Here is a 19,737-nt window from a genome sequence, read left to right on the forward strand (position 1 = left end):
AGAGATTGCTTAGTGGTTAAAGCACTTGCATGCAAAGCCTAATGACCTAGGTTCAATTCCCCAGTACCCACATAAAGCCAGATGCACAAAGTGGAGTGGTGCATGCATTTGGAGTTCATTTACCAAGGCTAGAGATCCTGGGGCACCCATTGTCTCTGCCACTCTTCTCTCTACTTACAAATAAGTAAAATCATTTTTTAAAAATTTAAAAAGACAAAAATGCTGGGTGGGGTTGCACATGCCTTTAATTCAGGCACTTGGAAGTCAGATGAACATGGATCACCATGAGTTCTAGGCCACCTTGAGACTACATCGTGAATTCCAGGTCAACCTAAAACCATCTGAACTAACCAATCACAAATCAGCTCACTCTGCCCTACTGATTCCTTCCTGTGGAAGGCACAAGAACAGCTCCTGTCCACAGTTCTCCCCACCAAGCACACACCTTTTTTTATTTTTAATTTTTTTGTTTATTTTTATTTATTTATTTGAAAGTGACAGAGAGAGAAAGAGGCAGATAGATAGAGAGCGGGTGTGCCAGGGCCTCCAGCCACCCCAAAGGAACTGCAGATGCATGCACCACTTTGTGCATCTGGCCTACTTGGGTCCTGGGTACTCGCGCCTCAAACCAGGGTCCTTAGGCTTCACAGGTAAGCACCTAACTGCCAAGCCATCTCTCCAGCCCGCCCCCCTCCTTTTCTTTTGCCTTGGGACTGCCCTGTGCTTCTTCCTGTGGTGTGGAAAGCACCCTCTTCTCTTGGAAACTATAAGCATAAATGATCTCTATCTCTTCTTCCCTTTCTTCCTCCCTCTATCTCACTATGGGTCTCACTATGCTGCCCAGGCTGACTTTGAACTGGCAAATCCTCCTACCTCATCTCCCTACTAATAATTTTTTTTTTATTGCAATCATTTCCTGATCCATTGGCCTCACCAGATCTTACTAACAATAAAACAACTGCTCAAAAGTTGGGCTGGGGCAGGGGCAGGGCTCACTCAGTGTGGCACTTGCCACACAAGTATGAGGACTTGATTTTGGATTCCCCGTATCCACATAAAGGCTGGGTATAGTGGTGAACATCTATAATTCCTGCATTTGGGAGACAGAGAAAGGGGATCCTATAGGCAAGATGACTACAATAGCTGGAGCAGTGAGGTCTGGGTTTAGTGAGAGACCCTGTCTCCAAAAGTAAAATAGACTGTGATAGAGAGAGATGCTGGATGTGGACACACATACACACACACATATGCACACCCCGCACACATATGTGCCCCTCATACATGAGTATGCATGCACACCCATACATATCACATACACATACACATGCAAAATATCACATGGATCATGGCTCTGAACTAGAAGAAGAAGCACAGCAGGAAGAAGACAGAGGAGGAGAAAAGGGAAGGGGGAGAAGAAGGAGGAAGAGGAGGAGTAGAAGAGGAACTAGAAGGAGAAAAAGGAGTACAAATAAAGAAAGAATTGAAAATGTTTTAAACAATATCAGTGTCGTGGATTTTGCTTTAAGACATTTATGCCAAGAAGTTTATTCAACATGACCAAATAAGCTGAAGTGTACTCAATAAACATTAAATAAAATTTAAAATCACTGGGTCAATGTATACCTCACAAGAGAAAACCAGTCTTGATCACACTTTCTATAGTAGACCCATTATAAATCACCTTTTCATCAAAGCTAAGACAATCCCTGAGAGTTGAAGGTTTGGTATCTCTTATTGAATGAGCTGTGTACTACAGTGATGTCTGCTTAGCTGAGTGTTTTAAAGTTGGTAAACCTAACAACTTCCTTGGCAAAGAAGCTGATATATTTAATGTTATTTAGAGAGAGGTAAAGGTTAGGTTGGTTGATTAAATATTGACCTTCTGAGTTATTTTAGTATTAGATTCTTAGCACAGGCAGGGACTGTATCTCCATTCCTTCCCCTGTAGTAGATGTAACTAATTGATCTGAAAGTTTGTTGATTGGGAAATGGAGTGTGTCAAAAGTCTAGCATAGCTGTTTGTGCAAACTACAAAGGAATGAAGTTGAAAATGGATATGAGACATATTTCTCATCTTTGGTTTGGTCTATTCCTAGAAAGTTCAAAACAGGTGCCATGGGGTGGTAGTTTGAAGGGGAGCATGTGTGGAAACACATGGTATGCTTCAGAGAGCGTCTACTGAGTTAGAATACCACCTGAGGTCATTCCCAGACCTGTTCTTTCCCGTTTGAATACCTGGAAACCATTTACATGGTAAGTACCCTACTAGAAAACATATTGGAAAATAGAAATTACAATATCTATACTACCATTCTTAACCTCAACTTAACTTCATTTGCACTTGAAATTTTTATTCTTCCCTTCCTTCTTTCCCCTTTAATTTTTTTATTTACTTATGAGAGAGGCAGAGAGAGAGAGAGAGAGAGCAAAACAGAGAGAGAAAGGAAGAGAGAGAGAATAGGAGCCCCAGGGCCTCCAACCACTGCAAAAGAACTCCAGACACAAGTGTCACCTTTTGTGTCTGGCTTATGTAGGTACTGAAGAATCAAACCTGCACCTTAACTGCTAAGCCATATCTCCAGCCCTCTTTTTCTTTATTTCCTTCTTCCTTTCTGTCTCTTTAATTTTTTTTCAAGGTAGGGTTTCACTCTAGCTCAGGTGCTTCCAGGCACTTGAACTGTCCCAGTTGGTGTGACAACTGGCCAGAGAGTGAGGAGAGCAGGCTCCTGGGGGCAGCCTTGAGGGGAAGCACCATGAAGAAGCCCACTGGGACATGGGCTCTAGGTTGGGGAGCTTACATGTGAAAGGTGTGCTTGCCAAACAGTTTTAAATCCCTAGCACTGACTGTCTCTGGCAGAAGCAATTTCTCTCAGTTCCCCAAGACTCCAGATGGCAAAGCAGCAGAAATAGAAATTAACAGACCTGACTGATACCTTTCCATGTGTTAAACACTCCACTGAAGCCAAATGAGTAAATCAACAAGACTTATATGCTAGTAGGATTGAAAGGCACATGAACAACTAACTTCAGTAGAATATGGAAAGCGAGGCTGCGCATGGTGGCACATGCCTTCAGGATGAGGAATTAGAGGCCAACCTCTGCTATGTAGTAAGTCTGAGACTAGCCTGTGCTAAATAAGATCCTTTCTCAAAAATTCTTCTTTCAAATGTATGAGTATGTGTGTGCGTGTGTGCGTTATAGAAAATTAAGTACCATGGCTTTGATTTTAAAAAGTCTTAAATCTATTATTGTACAAAAAGCATTTGTTACCCTACTCTTTTTTGACAGTATTTATGTAGATATCAAGTATACTGTAATGCTTCCATTTGTTTTCTTTTGAGCTTTATACTTATCCTTATCAATCATTTTATAATTGGCCTTAACTTTATTTTTTCAAGATAGGGTCTCACTCTATCTAGCCCAGGGTGTCTTGGAACTCACTCTGTAGTCCCAGGCTGGCCTCAAACTCATAGTGATCCTCCTACCTCTGCCTCCCAATTGCTGTGATTAAAGGCATGTGCTACCATGTGCAACTTTAATTTGTTTTAAATACAATAGTACATATGATCAAAATATGTTATCTGCATCTATGAAATTGTTACAAAAACATTATTTTGTATAACATATGTGCTGGTAAAAAAGTCAAATTTTCCAGATAAGAAAATAAGATAAATGTATTAGGATTTGAATATGATAAATTCAGAAACAGTATGAAAGATATCACAAAATAATAAAATATCAATTGTCAAATGAAAGCTGGGCATGGTGGTCCATGCCCTTAATGCCAGCACTCAGGAGGCAGAGGTAGGAGGATTACTATAAACTCAAGGCCAGGCTGAGACTACAGAGCTAATTTCCAGATTAGCTTTGGCTGAAATGAGACCCTGCCTCAAAAGAACAAAAATAATAAGAATAATGGTCAAATGAGTGATTTTAAAGTTTTTTAAGTAGACAATGGAGAAAGAAAAATGCCATTTTGCATGCACCTATGGGCAAGGGTGCCGAGAGACATAAAATGCAGTTGCTGTACTAATGAAGTGCATGGACTGGATAGAGAAGTAGGATTTAGTCTGACGTAGGTTAGCATGGACCAGAATATATCAGATCCAGACTTCAACTTTATGTGCATGTGAATCAAAGATCAGGTGAGAGATCACCTTGATGGAGCAGGTTTGAGATGAGGGTCAAGATTCCAGTGTCTTACACACTCCCAGGAGATGCTGACGCTATTATTGGTCCAAGGATCACAGTTTGAGAAGAAAAAAGCAAGAGCTGGCAAACTATTTCTAGAAGATTCAGATAGTACCAGAGGCTCTAAGGTGTAGATATTAGGTTGCAACTCCTTCTCTACGGAGTCATCGCAATGCAAATACAGCTAGAGATGGTGTGCACTTGAATAAGGATGGCTACATTTAAAAACAATAGTGACTTCTAAGTTTGAGCTTTCTCAAAACCATGTAAAAGAAAAATAAGCAGTATTTGCTGCCACCCATGCAAAAATAAGTTTGCAGGCTTTAACTTTGCAGAGTTAGAGTACAAGATGCCATATTCCTGATGCTGTGCAGAATAATTTTCCTATGAACTTCATCTTTCTCTTAAACCTCTATTATATTTTTTCCTGTTTCATTGTCCATTAAAAGTGCATTTAGCCAGTTGTGATGGTGCGCATACTATTAATCCTAGCACTCAGGCAACAGAACTAGGAGGATCACCATGAGTTCTAGGCCAGCCTGGTACTACAGAATGAGTGCCAGGCTAGCCTGTGCTAAAGTGAGACCCTACCTCAGTGGGGGAGGGGGTGTCAGTGGGAGTGTGTTTATATCTTTTTATGGAAAATAAAATCATTCATGAACATTAGTTTCAGAGTTTGTGCAAACTCTTCTATTCATTTCAGAGTTTACAAGGCATTATGCAATACCTTTCACATAGGCAACATTCAGCAAATGCATATTCAGTTGAAGTTCAGATGTAAAGAAAGGGGTTGGCTTGTTTTTCAGAGTTGTTCCTAACCAAAAGTATTGAAGACAGTCAAAAAGCATTCCAGGGAGGGGAAAGTGTAGGAAAGAAGAGAGACAAGTACCCTCCAGGGTTATAGATAGAACAGTAAACCCCTAGAAATATTTGACAGAAAAAAGATAATTATTATTAAAAATGAAGAAAATAAAGTTAAGGCCAAGTCATTAAAAAAAACCTCAATGACAGATTTAAATTTTAAGGAATGATGTATGTATGGTTGAGAAATCTGATGACAGACAACAGAAAATTTCTTGTTCACTGGAGATGGTGAGATCAATTATGGCTAAAGGCACAGTTAGTGCTGACGGGTGACAAGCCAGACTGTGGCTTTGGAATCAGCAGAGAAAAGGGGGTGGGAAGATGGCTTTAGGCTGGGTAGTTCTCCCAGACTATGAAAACAAAGAAGGAAAAACCACAGTGTGTCCCAGAATCAAGAAACATGACCCTTCATTGTGTAGATGGTCCAGCGGTGTTGGCTGTTTATGTTATGTTCATTTGCAAAGTCAAGTCTTCTTTTGTGAGTATCCCATAGTAAGTTGTGTGTTTCTGTGCATGTATTGTGTGCACTCACAAGAGTGTCTGAATGTGTAGGTACTTGTGTATGTGTAAGTGCACGTGCACATGCATGTATACCTGGTAGAGGCCAAATGCTGTACCTTAGGCATTCTTTACCTTTTTTTTTTTAAGACAAGGGTTTCTCACTGGCCTGGAACTCACCAAATATGCTAGACTGGCTGGCCAGTGAGCTTCAGAGATGTGCCTGCCTCTGCCTCCCTGGTGTTAGAATTATAAGAGCAAACTACAAAACCCACAATTTTGTGAAAGGGTCCCTAGAAATCAGACTCAGGCTAGCATACTTGCGTGGCAAACACTTTTCCAAGTGATCCCTTACTGGATTGAATTTTTAATGTGGTTCCTGAGGATAGTACTTGATTAGCTAGCTCCTTTGCTTCATAAATTTTATTTTCAAATTAAATACAGACACATACCTATATGAAGCTATTCCAAATAAAGAAAAAGTTAGCCTTCAGTGTCATATTTTCACAAAGGGTGTCAAGTCCAAAGAATTTTATGGAATATTTGACTCAGAGCAAAACACAAAAAAATCTCAGTGTTATTAAGAATTAAATGGGCACTATAATGCTAGAGACTTCCGTCCTATTAATTTTAAATGGTGCATTCCTACTTATAACTTGAAAAATTAATCACACTAAAGGGTATGCTGGGAAGGTTTTATTTGTGTGTGTGCGTGCGTGCGCTCGCGCATCCAAGTCTTGCATGCATCTGTTTGCATCCAGTTTTATGTGGGTACTAAGGAACTGAACTTGGATGAGCAGGCTTTGCAAGTGCCTTTAGCTACTGTGCCATCTCCTCAGCCTCAAGGTGCTGTTTATTTTTAATGTAAAAGCAATCAAATGCTGTTGAGAGATTGAGGTGTGAAAGTACTGAAGAAAGAGTGTGAACCTGGGCTGAAACAGTCTAGGAACTTCAGCCTTCCACCACTAGGTCCTGGCTACTTGGGAAAGGAAAAGTGCTGAGTAGCAAGAAAGAATCACGGTGCAGTTGCGCTCTTGCTCTACAGCTTGGAGACCAAACCAGTCTGCTAGAAACTTTTGTAAATACCAGGAATGTGGAAGGCATTAACTCTGTTACTGCTCAGATGACCAGAATGCTTGGGGTCAACAAAAATATTGCTGCCTATGAGTTTTTAACATGATAATAAGTTTCCTTTGACATCTAAGTTTGAGAATAATATTTGCATTAGTTTTGTGTTTTTAGATGAGAATATTAGATACAATTATAAGCATAGGAGGCATTTATTAGAAAACGTTTTGTAAGACATTTTGAGCTTCTGTTTCTTAATTTTGTAACCAAAATGGTCTTTCCATGTTCGACAAGGTTCCTTATTTTAAAGTTAATCAAAAAGGGTAGATGTGTTACAAAGAAAACCTACGGGGGTGGGGGTTGTCTAGTCATTAATTTCACGGTCTAAATGGAGAGTTTCCATGAGTAATACAGACAGAGATATTTTATCAAACATCTTACTGCAAACCATTTAGCCTTTGGTTTTTGCTTTATTGTTGTAAACATCACCAGTTCCTCTCTGATCTCCTGTCCTTACCCTCCATTTGGCCTGCAGATGGTTCTGTGAGGGGAAGGAGCTGTGTAACACACCTGACATTCAGATCCACTGCGAGGGTGGAGACCTCCATACCCTGATCATCGCTGAAGCCTTTGAGGACGACACAGGTCGCTATACCTGTCTGGCTACAAACCCCAGTGGCTCAGACGCAACCTCAGCAGAGGTGTTCATTGAAGGTAAGGGGAAGTACAGGGGTGTGAAGTGTAAAGGTCTTGTGACTGACCCTCAGGAGTCCTTGAAGGGAATTCTTGTAACTATGCTTTTCCAATTCAATGCAAACAGCTCAGTGGTGGTGTGATTCAAACCTCATTTCTCTTGGGGGGAAAAAAACTACAAATGCATTAAATGGTGCATATTAATTGTGTCTAATGTCAGCATTCATTTCTTTCAATTTAAAAAAATGTTTCAGCTATATTAAGTGCAATTTATTTGCAATATAAAGTATCCAACTTAGTATTTTGCTTCTCAAATAAATGAAGTGTAAGGAGTATAATTGAAATACTGTATCAATAAAAGCTAAACCATAAAGGATATAAGAAATTATTCATGGAAAATTTGAGTAATGATTGAATATTTTTACTAAATTGTAAAAATTGTCCTTTTTGTGTTACGACTTCATTATTCCTACAAGAATGAACCATGAAGTTGCCATTAGTAGGTGAGGGTAATTTCAGTAACCAGTGTTGCATTAAAGAGTGGTAAGAAGGCAATGGAATATTCCTTTTGTTCTATCCATCTATTTTTCTTTTATAAGATTAAGTCTCTGGGACACTGGAAAACTTGATGATTAAAGAAGTAAAGTTTTTAATATTACTATGTTGTATCTATACCAATATTTTTAAATAGTTGGAAGTGTTGCAAATATCACAGTGTGTGAATATCTCGTAAATCATTTGCTTCTCAAAATAATAGCTAAAATGTAGAAAGAACATTAAAATACCCAAGGGATCTGTTATTAGGTTGGTAGCAATATATTTAATTATGTAAAACAGGAGAAAACAAGAAGTGAGCTATCATTTAGTGCGACAAGAACTGACAGAAGCGGGTTGAAAGTAGCTCCTGCCAGGCATGGTGGCGCATGCCTTTAATCCCAGCACTTGGGAGGCAGAGGTAGGAGGATCACTGTGAGCTCGAGGCCACCCTGAGACTCCATAGTAAATTCCAGGTCAGCCTGGGCTAGAGTGAGACCCTACCTCGAAAAACCAAAAAAAAAAAAAAAAAAAGAGTAGCTCCTACTTAGGATGGAGAGACAGCTCTGTCAGGCAAGTGCTTGCCTTGCAAGACTAGGGACCTGAATTTGGGTCCCCGGAGCCTATATGACATGGCATGCCAGGTATGATAGCACAAGCCTGTAATCCCCGCTTTGGGGAGGCAGACATGGGCAGATCCCTGGGGCCATCCAGTGTAGCTCAATCAGTGAGCTTCAGACCAGTGAGCGACTCTGTCTGAAGAAGAAGCGGACAGCATATCTGAAGCGTGATGCCTGTGATTGCTGAGTTCTGCACACGCACGTTCACGTGAGTGCCTCGCCTCTGAGGTCAGTGAGATTAGCTCAGGTGAGAATGGGGGTAAGAAAGTGGGCGTGGTGACACTGCCTTTGATGGCAGCACTTGGAAAGCAGTGGTGGAAGGCTCACTGTGAGTTTGAGGCCAGCCTGGGAGTACAGAGTGAGTTCCATGTCAGCCCGGGCTACAGTGGGAGTGTATCTCACAAAAAGAAAAGAATGGAAGAAAGAGCAAGGTCAGAATACTGCACACCTGGTATTTTGCTCCAGTCATTTGAGTTGAGTCCATGGATCACCACATGGGTACATACAGCACCCCACATATGCCATGTTACACAAACACACATGCCAACTCGAGATAGAAATGAACTAAAAGGTCAACTGCAGATGAAGAATAACACTCTTTGTATAGTAAAAGAAAATATTCCTTTTACTTCTAAAACCAGTTTATTAACACTGGGGTAGGGGTGGGGCAAACATTGGCAACACTGATCTTTAATTTTAATTAAACTTAGTTCTTCCACATAGAAGCTTCAGAGATGTCAGTCCTTGTCAGCCTTTGAAATCATCTGGATGAGCTACTCATGGTAACACACCACCACTACTTCCATATGCTGTGTATATTTCATTTCAGGACACAACCGAGTTGGTGGGTTTCTTTCTCCACTGCAGTTTTCCCATGATACCGCTTTGTGGCTATGAGTAGATGGTGTGTGACCTTAGATAAACTGAAGAGAGGATCAAGGAGCTGCTCACAGGAAGAATAAAGTGCTATAGGGGTTCATCTTTGAGAGTAGCATAACCTTCTGTAGGAAAGTGCTTATGCAGACTCTGTGATATACAGGTGATAACATTTTTATGTGAAAATTTTTACTCTATTTTTATCTACCTCAAAGAGGAATGACATGAAACGAGAGACAAGGTCATATAGATTCTTAGGCTCATTATGACTCAGCATCAGAACTTTATGTATTTAAGTCCAGCATTAAATTATACTGAGGCATACTTTATTTAGCTCCTTCCTAAAGCACATTGGTATTTCTGCATCAGCACAGAAATACTAGATGTCTATCAGAAAGTAGGAAGTTTTCTATAGAATTTTAAATCTCAAAATATCCTTTAAATGTTGTTGCAGTCAGCTCAGCTCCACATTGCAGGGATGAACTTCCAAACAGACACAGATTATGAGAGGAATGGGGTTTATTCAAGCTTACAGAACCAGGTGAAGTTCCATAATGGATCAGTGTGGCTTGGACTCTGAATCACATCGCAAATCATGAAAGACTTAAGTTGAAAGGCTAGATTGTCTAATATGTGATGTGATGTGATGTGATGTGATGTGATGTGATGTGATGTGATGTGATGTGGTCCGTGATGTGGTCTGTGTGTGTGTGTGTGTGTGTGTGTGTGTGTGTTAGAGATCAAACCCAAGGCTTCATGTATTCTACGCAAATGCTGTGCCCATGAGCTATATTCTCAGCCCTTCTGACATGTTTGTAACCTGTTGTTTTGGCTTATAATCAAGGAGACAGAAGCCAAGAGTAGCAGGACAGAGTAGATACACTGATCTCTCTGGGAGGACATGGCACCAATGGCAGTCTGATTTGAATTCGAATTCAGAGGTAGACTACAGAGCCCTGCAGGGGATCAGAAGTGAGGCCGAAGGGTGGGAAGAAGGTTTCAGGTTTGAATATGGTGTGTTTCAGCTCCATCAAGGTGTGGACAACGTTGTCTGTCCCTGACTTGGGAAGTCTTTGAGAGAACAGGTTTGGGGATAGAAGGAGTAAGTGTTGTGTTTGAACATAAGCTTGAAGTCTTAATCTAGAGAGCCCCGTGGATGTGAATCGTCTAGTAAACAGACAGAAAATTCTCTTTGGAGCATCTGGACAGATGATAACTAAAGCTGCTGGACTGGATACACTCTCTGAAAAAATCAGCTAGGGGGAAGGAAGAGATAGGGGAGCAAGAGGGCTACGTCGGAGCCTGCTACCCTCTCACATGTTGGGGTTGCAAGAGGAGTCAAGAAACTACTGGAGCAGAGTAAGGTTGTAAGGGTAGCCAATGCAAACGGCTTCAAGAAGGAGGGGTGGCCAGAGGTGTTCATCTTGCTGAGAAGTCACATGAGGGCAAGGAGGAAACCACTCGATTTAGCACTTGCAATGTTGTGGGTTATTCGACCAAGAGAGGTTTGGGGAGTCAAGAGAGGACCAAAAAGCAAATGAAATGTTTTTAAAAATGTTTGCAAAATATGGACACAGTAGTGGACACTGCATTCCCATGGAGAAGTGCTGCTTAGCCACAAGTAGAGAATTAGGCAGTATTGGGAAGTATCTGGAAATAAGTATGAAGTAATGACAGATTTTTTTCATTCATATTTAATTTCTTTTAGCAGTACTTTACAGTTTCTATGTAGAACTTTTACATATCTTCACTAAATTAAGCTCTATCTGATTTTTAAACTTTTATTGACAATTTTTATACATGTGTATAATGTATGTTATGTTTTTTTAACTTTTTATTGAAAACCCCCATAAGTATAGACAAAATACCATGATCAAAGTCTCCTCCAACAACTCCCATTTCTTCATCCCAAATCCCAATGAACATCTTTCCAACTAGATAATCTTCTATTTGTGATGTCATAGGAATGTTTTCGTCCTAATATACGGGTCATGTGTTTGTAGTGTTAACCACTGTGAAGTCATGGATATCCAGACCATTTTGTGTCTGGCTGAGAGTTTGTAAGCAGACTTCCCCTTCCTTTGGCTCTGACATTCTTTCTGCCACCTCTTCCGCAATGATTTCTGAGCCTTGGAGGGAATGATAGAGACATCTCAGTGCTGAACACTCCATTGTCACTTCTTTTCAATCCTTTGGCCAATTTTGAATCACCCCAATAGTCACCACATTTGAAAAGGAAGCTTTTCTAACCAAAAGTGAGAGTACATTAATATATGGGTGTGAACATAAGTGTTTTGAGTTTATTAAGCATAATGCATCCATTTAGCCAGACAATAGTAAGAGTAGTTTCCCCACTGGGGCTTATGATCTTCTAAGCCACAGGCTTCAGTGCCAGGCAGGAATTCCCTCCCATGGAGCAGGCCTCCAATCTCAAGGATTGATTCTTATTTATTTATTTGCAAGAAGAGAGAGATAAGGAGGAGAGAGAGAAAGAGAAATATGAGAATGGGAATGCCAGAACTTCCAGCTGCTGCAAACTAATTCTAGATGCATGCACCACTGTGCATTTGGCTTTATGTGGGTGGAACCTGGGTCACTAGTCTTTGCAGGAAAGTGCCTTAAACATGGAGCTATCTCTCCAGCCCCAGATTGATACTTTATAGTTTTTTTTTTTTTTCAGGGAGGAGTTACTGGAGTATGTTTATATTGTGATGAAAATAGTGCAAGAGAGAACAATAGATTATTCAGGAGAGAGGACAAATGAGATGTAAAAAGTCTTTAAAAGGTGGAAAGGGAATGTGGTCCACATGTGTGCTAGATGAGCAAGAGAGTTTCTCCTTCAAGGCTAGATGGTAAAGAGATTATCTCGTGAATTTCATTGTATAAGTAGGAAAGACAAACAGCATGTGAAATAAAGATATCTCAATTCCACTACCACCTCCTCCCCATGATTGTGAAACAGGTAATATGATCATTACCGTTTTAAGAGCTCTGAAGAGGGTGGGGCAGAGGCTCTGCATCCTGGGCTAAAGGAAGCTGGGCAGAACCAGAACTTGTGGGCAAGAAGATGTGGGTCTGGAGGAAAGGAAAGCAGAGCAGTAGAAGAGGGTGGGCTGGGCAGGAATTCCAGAGGAGGACGCAGGTATGCAGACCCTACTTGACATTTATTTCCCTGCCATTATGAATAATCAAACAAGTGCATTGCATTCAGAAGTGTGCTGTGACGTTATATGGGCTTTTTTTTTTTTTCATTTTTTTGTACAACCCTAGAGGCCAGAGCCACCATAGTGGTCTGATGTCTGATATAAGATAGATAACCAAATATAGATTCCGTGTGCTAGAGAAAGACTTTATGAGGAGAAACTGAAGGAGCTTAAGCACAGTTTGGCCTCCTCCACAGTATGTATTTAAAAGTAATTTTTCATAGTATTTTATGAACAACTTAGTGTTTTGTTCTGTGGTGTTGAATAGTCAGTAAACAGCACTATACTTTGTTGTGTGTGTGTGTGTGTGTGTGTGTGTTTTGTCTGGATGGGGAGAAAATTAGATTGTCGTGTTCATTACTTTCTTGTTGCTGGGATTAAATACCCCAACGAAAAGCATCTTCTGGAGGAAAGGCTTTACTTGGGCCTCTGGCTGTGAGGGGGTGAGTCTGTCACACAGGAAAGTCCCATTCGCTGGGAGGAAGCAGAGAGCACTGAGTGCTGTGCTCCCGTGAGTCTATCATCTAGTGCAGTCCAGGACCCCCGCCCCTGGAATGGTGTCACGCAAAGTTAGGGTGAGTCTTCTCACCTTAATCAATCTAATCTAGAAAATTCCTAACAAACATGCCATGAGATTCTGAGAACGTTTAAGAAAAACAAGACCCCCCAAAAGTAAAAGCAAGGAGTGTCTTTAGAGCGTGCCCTTCCAGTCTTCACTTTGCTAGAAGTCAGAGAAACCTGGGCTTCTCCTTTCTTTTGCCAGTCTAAAGGAGTTCCCCAGAACTGTTTTTCCTTAAACTCAACTTGAGTTCTTCTAGAATCAAGGTTCCTAGAAGTATTAAATCTGAACCTGAAAGCCAGGCTTGGTGGTGCACGCGTTTAATCCCAGCACTCGGGAAGCAGAGGTAGGAGGATCGCCTGGAGTTCGAGGCCACCCTGAGACTACATAGTGAGTTCCAGGTCAGCCTGGGCCAGAGTGAGACCCTACCTCGAAAAAAAAAAAAAACCTGTGCCTGGCATTGTGGTGAGTTAGCTCAGTCCTCTTCAGAGCTGGTAAAAGACTCTAATCTAGGTGTCTAGGTGCTTTACCTCACACCTGCCATCTCACAGGCAGGAGCTCTCTGCACTTTCTGCCATTTCCTTCTCTCAATCTAATAAAAGCTCTCTAAGCAAAAGTTCTTCATGGGAATCTGGTATCTGCTGTCATGTCCATATTTTGCAAAACTTTTTTCAAAGCATTTCATTTACTCTTTGGTCATCTGTGAAATTCAATTCTTTGAATCCATAAGACATGAATCCAGAGACACCCCAAACATTCCCATATCATATTGGTATATTGATGTATCATATTGGTGTATTGGCAAAGAACCCTAACTCCTATATCAATTGTAAATTTCCATCAGGATGACAACTAGAAATTAATAATCACAATTGTCACCAGGATTGAATGCATGGCGCATGATGTAGGTTATTCTGACAGTTACAAAAATAAGCACATTCTCATTTTTACAAATCTAACATACTTCACTGGCTTATGGGATATGTGTATGTGTGTGTGTGTGTGTGTGTGTGTGTGTGTGTTGCTGGAGATAAAACCCAAGGCCTTTCACATGGCAGGTACATACTACACCACTGAGTCACACCTTTTGCCACATACTTACTATATTATTCTAATTTATGGTATGTGTGTTTCTTTTACTTTTAATACCCTTTTTTACCCTGTTTTTAAAATTTTTATTTAAAATTTGTTTTAAAATTATTTTTATTTTTATTTATTTGTTTGAGAGAAAGAAGCAGAAGAGAGAATGGGCATGTCAGGGCCTCTAGCCACTGCAAATGAACTCCAGACGCATATGCCACCTTGCATATCTGGCTTATGTGGGTCCTGGGGAATTGAACCTGGGTTCTTTGGCTTTTCAGGCAAGCACCTTAACCACTAAGCCATTCCTCCAGCCCTGTACCCTGTCGTTGGTGTTTTGTTTTTTTTTAATTCAACCTGTTGTCTCACAAGCATAAGGATTTGTCATAAGGATTCCATTTTTTTTTAATTTTTTTTAATTTTTTTGTTTATTTATTTGAGAGCGACAGACACAGAGAGAAAGACAGATAGAGGGAAAGAGAGAGAATGGGCGTGCCAGGGCTTCCAGCCTCTGCAAATGAACTCCAGACGCGTGCGCCCCCTTGTGCATCTGGCTAACGTGGGACCTGGGGAACCGAGCCTCGAACCGGGGTCCTTAGGCTTCACAGGCAAGCGCTTAACCGCTAAGTCATCTCTCCAGCCCCCCCCCCCTTTTTTTTAATCAGCAAATGACTAAACAGACAGACAGAGTGGGAGAGGGAGGGAAGAATTGCCCTGAAGTGAGGTAGGGAAAAGGAAGATTTGATCTGCCTCTGTCTGTCGGAGCCATTGACAGGTGGCATTGACATTTCTCAAGGGCTGGACAGTTGAATCAAATATTCAAGGGTTATTACTTTTACTAGTCTCTTCTTTTAAAGAATAATGAGGGCTGGAGAGGTGGCTCAACAGCTAAAGTGCTTGCCTGCAAAGCCTAAGGTTCCAGGTTCAGTTCCCCAGTACCCACATAAAGCCAGATACACAAGGTGGCACATGCATCCGAAGTTTGTTTGCAGTGACTATAGTCCCTGATGTGCCCTTTCTCTCTCTCTCTCTCTCTCTCTGTCTCTCATAAATAAACAAATAAAATATGTTTATAAAAAAGAGTAATGGGGCTGGATATATTGCTCAGTGATTAAAAACACTTGTGTGAAAAGCTTGATGGCACAGGTTTGATTCCCCCACACCCATGTAAAGCCAGATGCATGAGGTGGCACATGTGTCTGGAGTTTGTTTGCAGTGGCAAAAGGCCTTGGCACACCCATTCAGTCTATCTATCTGTCATCTATCTATCTATCTATCTATCTATCTATCTATCTATCTATCTATCTATCTGTCTGTCATCTATTTGCCTTTTTCTCTGTCTCTGCTTTGTTTGAGGCAGCACACTGATATAGAGCCGAAGCTGGCCTCAAACTCCCAAGACTGCTCCCGCCTCAGCCCCCTGAGTACTAACCAGGCTTGCAGTCTACTACACCTGTCTTCAAGGAAACTCCCTTGGTGTTTGTTTGTTTTCAAACACAGTCTCACTCTAAAACCCAGGCTGGCTTCAAACTCAAGGTAATCCTCCTGCCTCAGATGCCCAAGTGTTTCACCTGGCAAGAATGGTTTTTTAAATGGACATCACCAAAGGGGATTTTTAAAATGATTTAAGTGTTTTGAATCAAGTGAAAAATAGCTGCTTCTCTCCCTTATGTCTGGCCATTCCATGGTGTCTGAGATAACCATAGGACTTTGCTCTTCCTCCTTGTAAACACTTTTATGATTCCAATTAAATTTGTCTCTCAGGTGACTCCAGCCCTGCTGATAACAGGCTTCCTTGGTAGTTCATAGGGTTTACCCGCCTTGGCTACCGTACCTCTGTGCCTCAATGTAAACTTCCTCCTTGTCCAAAACCTGTTTCTGATAGTTTGTTAACGTGTTGTTCCTGGTTTTGCTACTCCCCACCTTCTGTTAATCCTAAATATAATTCCCCATCACATTCACCAATATCTAGATAATGAGCCCTAGACCATTCTGGCCCAACATTCTAGACCCACCTTATGCTTTTAGACAAGCCTGAGGCTGCTGCCCCCGAGCACCCTGCTCCTCTCTGCTTACACAGTCCTTTCCCCTGTCCCCAGACAAACCTCACAATTCCTTCATTGCGGATATTCGTTCCAGCAGAGGCTGAGGGCCAGGCCTGGGCAGGCCTTGAGCTGAACACAATGAGGAATACAGACATGCGCAGCCTGTGAGGCTCACGGGGATGGGAAAGCCAAAACACATGGGTATAGTTCCTGCCCTCATAATTATGTGACCTCGTGGAAGTTACCTAATCACTTGGTTCCTCAATTTTTCTGCCTGTACATTGGACATATCTTATTTCTTGGTGAGGTTCATTATTAAAGCCATCAAATGACCTAAAGAGCTGAGTGGATTGCCAGGTAAATGCTAAGTGTTCAGAAGCCGGTTGTGCCCTTCCTAAACACACTTCCCTTTCCTTGGGTCCTATGGAATCCTCCTTGTCCCCACCTAGAACTGCAACGCTGTGCCTTGCTCGTGACTGCCCACATCTTTCCCCTGCTTTACCTATTGCCCAATCCATTCTATAACATAATTGCTTCTCTCTCCTATGTCTCAGTGCTCACAAGACTGCAAACTGTAAGGGCAGGAATATGTGTGTGTGTTGACCTAGGATAACATTCCCCTTTCCTAGGGGTGTGTTCCAGTGAGTTTGTTAGCTCTCTGGATTAGGATCACATGACTTGGAAATAAAGGAAGTTGAGATTAGGAAAATCAGGTTGGAAGTCAGGAGAGCAGTTGAATGTCAAATATGAAGAGTTTTATCTCACTGAGACACAGACATTGTGTATCCCCACCCCCAGAAAAACTTGTCTGACATAAGGCAAGGAGGAATTGGGAGGTGGAGAGACGAGAAGATAAGAGTCATTGTGCTAGGTCAGGAGCCAGGTGAAGAAACCCCATACTGCTATATTGCATGGCTACTGTACTGCGTGCCTGCTATACTGCATGGTTGCCATAGGAAGAAGCAAGAAGGGACAGAGCAAACATTCCAGCAGTTATTTAAGCATGACTATTTTCAAGGTCAACAAAAGACGGGAGAAACAGCACAGTGGAGGCATGGGCAGGAATTCATGACCACCACCCAGCACCACTGAATAGAAGTAGAGATTCTAAATCCTCTGATAGGAAAAAGTAGCAAAGCGCACACTGAGTGTGAATCCATTTGTGTACTTAGGTACAGAAACATAAGTGTGCTGATACATTAAACTTAGCTGAAAATTCCACATCAAATCTGTGTCAAGTGGTATTGAGGAGAGTACCTCTTAGCTTAACAAAGTCCCATGATTCTGTGCTGCTTTGTATTTTTATGCATGTAACCATCCAGGAAGAAATGAAGACATCCTAAAGAGAAAGATTTGTGTTCCTCATTTTGGCTACCAGACTGTGAAAACAGTGGTCCCCTAGGAATTGGGATTTCCTTAGGAATCTCATGCCGGAGAAGGCAAAGGTTGAAGCCTGGTACCAGCTGAAAGAGTAACCTGTGTCTTGGAAAAAGAGTTCACAAATTGTCCGAGAGGCTGAAGCCCAGATGATAATGGCTGTGGTCCCACCTTGACCAGGTCTATGAGCTATACGTACCTCTGCCCTCTGCTTAAACCCAAACTTCAAGTCAGGACCCTAGAAATAGACTTGGGAAGGGAGTGGTCACTGAACTTGTTTGTTTCTCTCCCCAATTAGGCCATCACAATACATCTATGTTCTCAGCTTTTTAGTTTGACTTGAGCTCTAGCTTGTTAGACCTGCCAGGACTCTAGCTCTGTCCCTAACAACTCTAACCCTAGCAACATTAAAGTGTTACCCAAGGGAAATGTATTTTATAAAAGAAACATCAAGAATATCCTTTTAACCATTAAAATTAAAACCTCAACTAAAAATGTATAAGCATTAAAATTTGAGTAATGTTTTACTTTAGTTAAAATTACAACCATAATTTTTAATTATGGAACTATTATGAAAAAGAGTTTAAGAGGGCATGATCCAAAATCAGAGACCTTATTAATTCAAGAATGAAGCCACCGTAATACTCAAAGTTGTCCCAGCATCAGAGAGCATCCTCTGGTGATAAGAAAGACATTACTAACCCATGCCATGTGATGTCTTAGGGTTAAAGTTCAAAACCATGGACATTTTTCCACATGGACATTCACATTTGTTTCATAGTTCTTAAATAATTAAAAAGGATGGCTCAGATAACCAAAGAGATAAAAATGAAACTAATAATAAATTTGGCCTTAGAAGTGAAGTGTTTTAAAGGAAGCTATTTATAGTGCTTCTTTCTTAAAAAATGATTTTCCAAAGAAACAGCACAATAAAAAATGATTTGAAATTGCAACATTTTCTATTTTATTGTGTACTTAGAGCAGAAATAAGACCTTGCATGGTACTGTCTAAAAATGAAGAACATCTCTCTTTGAAATTATGATAGATAATTTGAACGAGATGTCTTAACTACATAACTTGTAATGTTTTCTTAGGAGCCAGTTCAACGGACTCTGACAGTGAAAGTTTAGCGTTCATATCACAAGCTGGAGCGATGCCTCAGTAAGTGCCTCTGTGTCTGTCAATGGTCCATGAAACAAAGAGGGGGACAGAACTGACGGGTTTGGAGCCTGCCCTTCATCTCTCATATACAGTGTCAGTCTCACACGCAACTCTGGACTGATTAGAAACAAATGACAATACCAGTCACACTGAAAGAAAACTCAGTTAGATCACTGCTGAAATGTGACTGGAGGTCAAGAATATCTCATTTGGCCAGAAATGGATTTTCACTGGATCCATTGCTAGTTGAAGTATCTACCTGAAAAGTCACAAAATTTACTTATTCTTAAAAGGCATATGGACTATTAAGAAGTATTTTACCGCTTTCATTTTTTATAAAAGAATAAAATAAAATCTATCAGAATTAGCTACAAAGTTCCATTCATATTGAGATGTGCTCACCAATGTCTTTATTTGCTAGTTTATTCATAAGTTATGGCCTATGAAAATGGTAAGTACACTGATCTGCTCATTATGTATTATATACATGTATTGAATAACCACACTGTAATAATAAATGGATAACTCTAAAAGAACAACTATGTCCATTCATTATCAAATAATCAGATGCTGAAAGGACCCTATAACATCTTATACTTTTCCACCTTTGACTTCAGATAGAGTTCAAGCTCAGTGAAGATACCAGCTACTTGTCAGTGGTGGGGCTAGAAACAGACACCTCTTAATCTGCCCTTATACTCAGTAACTTCCATGCACTAAGAAAAGACATGGATTCCAAGATACTCTCAACATAATTACAAGCTATCACAAAGGACAGCTTCTAGGCCTAAAATAGATATTTAAAACATTGAATTAAGCATAGGACCCTAACCATAAAGATTTCAAGAATATGCTTATTGACAAAGATTGGTCTTTTCCAAGGGTAATGTTCCTGAATCTGTATCATTGGCAATATTGCCTCTAGCTGATTTTCTTTCACCTATGTGTTTACTTCACTAAAATTTGT

At 40.8% G+C, this 19,737-nt stretch overlaps 1 protein-coding gene across 1 annotated transcript in view; it reads left to right on the forward strand.

Annotated features, from left to right (window-relative positions):
* Positions 1–19,737, forward strand: part of Palld (palladin, cytoskeletal associated protein) — a 413,077-nt gene that overhangs the window by 159,695 nt on the left and 233,645 nt on the right. Inside the window, exons 2-3 of the mRNA XM_045149173.1 lie at positions 7,157–7,335; positions 18,704–18,770. Of these exons, the coding sequence (XP_045005108.1) occupies positions 7,157–7,335; positions 18,704–18,770 (246 nt within the window). The remainder of the gene's footprint in view (positions 1–7,156; positions 7,336–18,703; positions 18,771–19,737) is intronic.

The sequence above is a fragment of the Jaculus jaculus genome, chromosome 1 (assembly GCF_020740685.1).
Source record: "Jaculus jaculus isolate mJacJac1 chromosome 1, mJacJac1.mat.Y.cur, whole genome shotgun sequence".
Classification (NCBI taxonomy): domain Eukaryota; kingdom Metazoa; phylum Chordata; class Mammalia; order Rodentia; family Dipodidae; genus Jaculus; species Jaculus jaculus.